The 6,563-nt window shown below is 37.2% G+C and overlaps 2 protein-coding genes across 2 annotated transcripts; both read left to right on the forward strand.

Annotated features, from left to right (window-relative positions):
* The first annotated feature begins 1,444 nt into the window (after positions 1-1,444).
* On the forward strand, positions 1,445-2,968 carry LOC140824095 (uncharacterized). Its single transcript, XM_073185695.1, has one exon. It carries the CDS (start codon positions 1,445-1,447, stop codon positions 2,966-2,968), a length of 1,524 nt encoding a protein of 507 aa, XP_073041796.1.
* A 402-nt stretch (positions 2,969-3,370) lies between these two features.
* On the forward strand, positions 3,371-5,774 carry LOC140824096 (uncharacterized). Its single transcript, XM_073185696.1, has 5 exons — positions 3,371-3,491; positions 3,606-3,955; positions 4,811-4,917; positions 5,070-5,330; positions 5,420-5,774. Exons 1-5 carry the CDS (start codon positions 3,371-3,373, stop codon positions 5,772-5,774), a joined length of 1,194 nt encoding a protein of 397 aa, XP_073041797.1.
* Positions 5,775-6,563: the final 789 nt, after the last annotated feature.

Here is a 6,563-nt window from a genome sequence, read left to right on the forward strand (position 1 = left end):
AATGCATTTCTGGGGATGGTAACAAGGTTTCAGTTGATCAAGACATACTTTGGAATTTGGCTATCTTTTATTTTACGTTGTTCGCTTCCGCACCCGTTTGTTAAGTTGATTACGTTGTAAAGACAATGTATGTTTTATGAAAAAGACTGGTTTGGTTGTACATTGTACTAAGAGGATTGTTGATTTACGATTGATTAATTGTAAAACAACGCCAGGATGTCAACTCACCCCGGTATCGGGACGTGACATTTAAGTGGTATCAGAGCCCTCCATGTTCATAATCCGGCTGGGAAATTGCCATAGGAAATTTGATAAAGTCAGTTTTTGGCAAGACCCTAGCGACTTCCTACCAATGAATAATATTCACAATTCTTATCGTGACATCTGAAAATCGCAAAATTCTATTGTTGAAGCATCCAAAAATTACGTTTTGCTGTTTTTGATAATAATCGTGAATATAATAACTCCTTGTTCTAAGACTTTCCATTTGTTTTATTTCAGGAAATGGATCCCCGTACTCGTGCTGAAATACCCAAACGTATGCGTGAACTCGCCCTTAACGACCACGAAATTGCAATGGCACATCTTAGAGCGCAACTTTACGAGGAACAACAAAAATATCACGATCAATTGTTAGCCAAAGATTTGGTATATGAAAACTTGAAGAAGGAAAAACAAGAACTAGAAGATATCAAAGATCATCTTCAGGCTGACGTGCAAATGTTTGCTTATTATCTTAACTCAGAAGAAAAACAGCACGAAATGACCAAGAACAAACTAGAGGCTTCCCAAACAATAGCCCTTGAAATGGATAGATTACGCCAACGAATGTTAAAGGAATCCCAAGCACTACAGTCTCAGATTCAACAAATGTTACTAATGGAAAAACAACGCCGTCAGCAAGATGAGGCAACCATTCAAGAACTGCAGAATTCGGTGCAGAATTTGACTATGCAAAATGAACAATTACAGAATCATGTTCATCATCTTGAGAATGCCATCGTTATAGCATTGGAGCCGGAAGTAGAACCGGTAGAAGAATAGATGGAAGATGAAGTACTAGGAGATGACGAGATTTTAGATGATTGAGTAATTAGTGTCGTGACTATTTGTAATAAGGATTGATAATCCATTTCCTTTCTTTTACTTCTAATCATTGCACTTCTGAAAACTTTGATTTGTATTGCTTTTCCTTTTCATTGGAATCAATAAAAAGTTTATTTGATCTATTCCTTGATTGATTTCATATTTGAGATAATCTTCAATATTTTTGTACATAATTATTCAAACCTCTGAGAAATTCTCATGCGTGTAGGAAATGGCAGAGAGGCCACATCGTAGCAACCGCAACCCGTGATATGCCAATTGCAACAATGATTGCAACAACAATAACAACGAAGATACACCACCACCAACAAGAGTTGGCCTTAGCAGAGAAGATTTAATGGCCATAGCAACCATTGTGGCAACAACTCTCCAAGGAATGAGCCATTTAAATACCAACACTAACCAGCCACCACCACCTCCACCATCGAATGGAATCAAACACCATTATGAATCTCTTCGGAGGAATCAAGTCCCAACGTTTGACGGCAACCCTGACCCAGAAGTTGGTCAAGGCTGGCTCAATAATATTGAGACACAACTCCAATTTCTTGAAGTGCCAAATGAACTAAAAGTGACTGTGATGACACCATTCTTAGAAGAAAAGGCGGCCAAATGGTGGGAGACAATCTCAGCAAATATGACAGAAGTCGGACCAATCACATGGAAAAAATTTCGAGAAGCACTTTTGAAACAATACTATCCAGCAGAGTTGAGATTAAAATTGTTGAGTGAATTCGAGAATTTTACTCAAACCCCAGATATGTCTGTTGTGGAGTACAATTCTAAATTCAACTCCCTTGGAACCTATGCTCCTGCCATCATGGCAGATGATATCCTGAAGATGCATCGTTTCAAACGTGGTCTGAACAGCCGTGTCCAATCATCTCTGGCAGTTTACCAACCCACAGGTTTTGATGATTTAATGGGAGCAGCCATTAGAGCTGAGAATGATATCAAGCGACGAGAAGATGAAAATAAAAATAAACGACGTAAACAACCAGTTAAAAGGTCAAACCAATCGAGTGGACCATTCAAGGGAACTCCTTCCAATTCAACTACGACATTCTCAAGCATAAAACCTTGTCCATTATGCAACTACCAACACATTGGAGAATGTCGAAGGAACATTGGTGCTTGCTTCAATTGTGGGAATATGGGACACCGAATTGCTAATTGTCCTGAACCATTAAAGAAAATGACATGGTCAAACACTAATGCTACCCCCAACAAGCCAAAGGAGAATAAGACCAATGCTCGTATGTTTGCCATAACTCAAGAAGAGGTAGATGATGCAAACGATGTCGTGGAAGGTACCATTATAATCCTTAAAATTGCAGCTTATGTGTTGTTTGACTGTGGTGCCACTCATTCATTTATTTCTAAGAGATTCACTAAGAAGTTAGGGCTTATACCAGAGATACTTGTTGAACCTTTTAGAATTGCTACTCCCACCAGTAAAACAATTGAAACACATAAGATATATTGGAACTGCATAGTATATATCAATGAACACACATTCAACGTTGAATTGATTCAAGTCAACATGGTGGAGTTCGACGTTATTCTGGGAATGGATTGGTTATCCAAGAGTCATGCAATAGTAGATTGTTGGCGTAAGATTATCAAACTCCGAACTCCAAGCCAAAAAGAAATCACATACCATGGCAAGGCTAAGAAACGTAAATCCTTCCTTTCTGCATCTCAAACCTGGAAAGCCATGAAGTCTGGAGAAATAGTCTATCTAGCAATGGTATATGAAGTAAAAGAAGGAGTTGAGCTCAAGATAGAAGATATTCCAGTGGTACAAGAATTTTCGGATGTCTTTCCAGAAGAGCTACCTGGAATGGTCTCGGACCGTTAGATAGAATTCGAGATTAACTTGGTACCAGGTGCTACACCAATATCAAAGGCACCCTATCGAATGGCTCCAGCAGAACTCAATGAGCTAAAAGAACAATTCCAAGAGTTGTTAGACAAGAAACAAATCAGACCAAGTGTCTCTCCTTGGGGAGCTCCAGTCTTATTTGTAAAGAAAAAAGATAGAAATATGAGATTGTGTATCGATTATAGAGAACTCAACAAGATCAAAATCAAAAACAGATATCCTCTTCCAAGAATAGACGATCTTTTCGATCAACTCAAAGGAGCCACAGTATTTTCCAAGCTTGATTTGAGGACAAGATATCATCAACTGAAGGTCAAACCAGAAGACGTTCCAAAGACAGCTTTCAGAACAAGATATGTCCATTATGAGTTTACGGTAATGCCATTTGGATTGACAAATGCTCCAGCAGCTTTCATGGATATCATGAACAGAGTATACAAGCCATTTCTCGACAAATTTGTGGTGGTATTTATCGATGACATTCTCGTATATTCCCCAAGTGAAGATGATCACAAAGAACATCTTCAACTGACTCTTCAGATGTTAAGATAAAAAGAGTTATACGCGAAATTCAAGAAATGCGAATTCTGGCTAAAAAGTGTGACTTTCTTAGGCCATATCATTTCAAAAGAAGGGGTATTTGTGGACCCTAAAAAGGTGGACGCAATCACTGGCTGGCCGATTCTTAAGACAGTAACTGAAATTCGAAGCTTTCTGGGATTGGCAGGTTACTATCTAAAATTTGTTGAAGGTTTCTCTTCAATAGCTACGCCTCTTACAAAACTCACGCAAAAGAACTCAAAATTTAACTGGAGTGAGGAGTGCGAAAAGAGCTTCCAAACGCTCAAGGAAAAGCTTGCATCTACACCAGTACTGGTTCTACCCACTAAGGACAAAAGCTTTACCATTTACAGTGACGCATCAAAAGAGGGTTTAGGATGCGTACTCATGCAAGAAGGAAGAGTAATCGCATATGCATCAAGACAATTGAAGCCCTACGAGAAAAATTATCCTACTCACGACCTCGAACTAGCTGCGGTAGTTTTTGCCTTAAAATTTGGAGGCATTATCTTTATGGCACCAAATGCGAGATCTTCACAGATCATCAAAGTCTCAAGTATTTGTTCACACAGAAAGAATTGAACATGAGGCAGATAAGATAGATTGAATTGTTAAAAGATTATGATTTAATAATAAGCTATCATCCGGGCAAGACAAATAAGGTAGCTGATGCTTTAAGTAGGAAAAACATGGATAAAGTGATCCTAGCTTCACTTTCTGCACAACCATGCCTTCAAGAAACAATCAAGTTAAGACAGAATCAAGATCCTATTTTGACAAAACTTAAAGAAAAAGTAAAATAAAAGAAGTCACAAGATCTTCATATAGACGAGAAGGGTTTATGGATGAAAGGACGATTGTGTGTACCAAACATCGAGAATCTTCGACAGGAAGTAATGTCTGAATCACATAAATCAAAATTTTCGGTCCACCCCGGCAGTACAAAGATGTACAGAGATTTAAAGAAAAAATTTTGGTGGAGCGGAATGAAGAAGGATGTTGCAGAATACATCTCTAGATGCCAGGTCTGCCAACAAGTTAAAGTTGAACATCAACGGCCTGGAGGACTTCTTCAACCCTTGGAAATTCCAGAATGGAAATGAGAACATATTTCCATGGATTTTGTAGTAGGTTTACCAAAGTCTAGGCAAAGTCATAATGGAATATGGGTAATCGTAGATAAACTCACAAAATCTGCACATTTTCTACCTGTCCGCATGAATTATAATCTAGAAAAATTGGCTACCATATACATAGACAATATTGTGCGATTACATGGAATTCCGGCAAGCACTCTGTCTGATAGAGATCCAAGATTTGTATCTCGGTTCTGGAAAAGTTTTCAACAAGCTATGGGGACTAAGGTTACTCTCAGTACAGCTTATCACCTTCAAACTGATGGCCAAACAGAGAGAACAATACAAACCCTTGAAGATATGCTACGAGCATGTGTTTTAGAATTTAGTGGTAATTGGAGTGAATATCTATCTTTAATTGAGTTCGCTTACAATAACAGTTATCATAGCAGTATTGGAATGACTCCATACGAAGCTCTGTACGGCCGAAAATGTCGATCACCTCTATACTGGGATGAGGTAGGAGAGAAATCCATAACTGGACCTGAACTTGTCCAAGAAACCGTGGACAAAGTAACAATCATTAAAGAAAGACTCAAAATTGCTCAAGATCGACAGAAAAGTTGGGCTGATCTAAAGAGAAGACCAGTGGAGTTCACCGTTGGAGAAAAAGCTTACGTAAAAGTTTCTCCCATGAAAGAGTTGTTCGATTCAATAAAGCTGGGAAATTACATCCTCGATACATAGGACCTTTTGAAATTTTAGAAAGAATCGGAACATTGGCATACAGACTAGCATTGCCACCAGATATGTCAAGAATTCATAATGTATTTCATGTTTCAAAATTGAGAAAATACATTCCAGATCCAAGTCATGTTCTTGAAACTGAACCGCTCCTGATGGAAAGTAATCTGAATGAAAAACTAAGATATGAAGAAGTTCCAATTCGAATTTTGGACACCAAAGAACAAGTATTAAGGCGACGCAACATTTCCTATGTTAAGATACAGTGGTCTAATCATACCGAAAGAGAAGCTACTTGGGAACTAAAAGAGAAGATGTTCGAGCAATATCCCTATCTGTTCGAAAATCTAGAGAACTCAAGTTTCAGGGACGAAACTTCCAATAAGGAGAGAGGAATGTAAGAATATGATTTATTATTATTAATTATTAGTATTAATATTATATTGATTAGCTATTATGGAGTTCAAAACATTGACAAACATGATCTCAAAACATTGAAAAACAAGAGTTCAAAACATTGAAAAACAAGAGTTCAAAACATTGAAAAATAATTGTGCCCAAATTTTTGACTAAAATAATTAAAATATTTTAAAGCATTCATTAAATTATAAGAATTATTCTCCAATCTTACCTATAAATAGATGTTTTGAGAATGAGGGAAGACACACCATAAACCTCTCAAACTAGAGCATGAATGAAGCTTGAACACCATCAGCATTTTCTTGAGTGATATTTTCGAGCTAGAAATTCTGTTCATTTTCGAGAGAAACTTCCAGTCCAACAGTTTATCAAATCTAATCTCCACCGTTCATATTACACTTTCACATGTGTTAAACATCGTATCAAAATTTCAGCCTCATCCATACGGTCAAATTTTGTGAAACACTTGGCAAGAAAACTACTCGGATTTCAAACGAGTTTAGCTAATTTACGGATTTTCGGACGATAAATTCCAGCTTGTTTCTTCCGTAATTTTGGAGCACCTTTCTGTAAGTGGGCTTATGTTTTAAAGTATTTAAGTATGTTTTCGAAAATTCGATCGAAATGATGTATTTCTTCGATTTGATATATGAATATTTCGTTTCGATAAATTGTTAAGCATGTTTAAATCAATTTCAAGTACATGTTCCTTTCGTTTCAAAATTATGTTGTCTTCGTTTCATGTTATATTCTAATATATATTCTTAAAC

The sequence above is a fragment of the Primulina eburnea genome, chromosome 2, assembly GCF_022965805.1.
Source record: "Primulina eburnea isolate SZY01 chromosome 2, ASM2296580v1, whole genome shotgun sequence".
In the NCBI taxonomy this organism is placed as follows: Eukaryota; Viridiplantae; Streptophyta; class Magnoliopsida; order Lamiales; family Gesneriaceae; genus Primulina; species Primulina eburnea.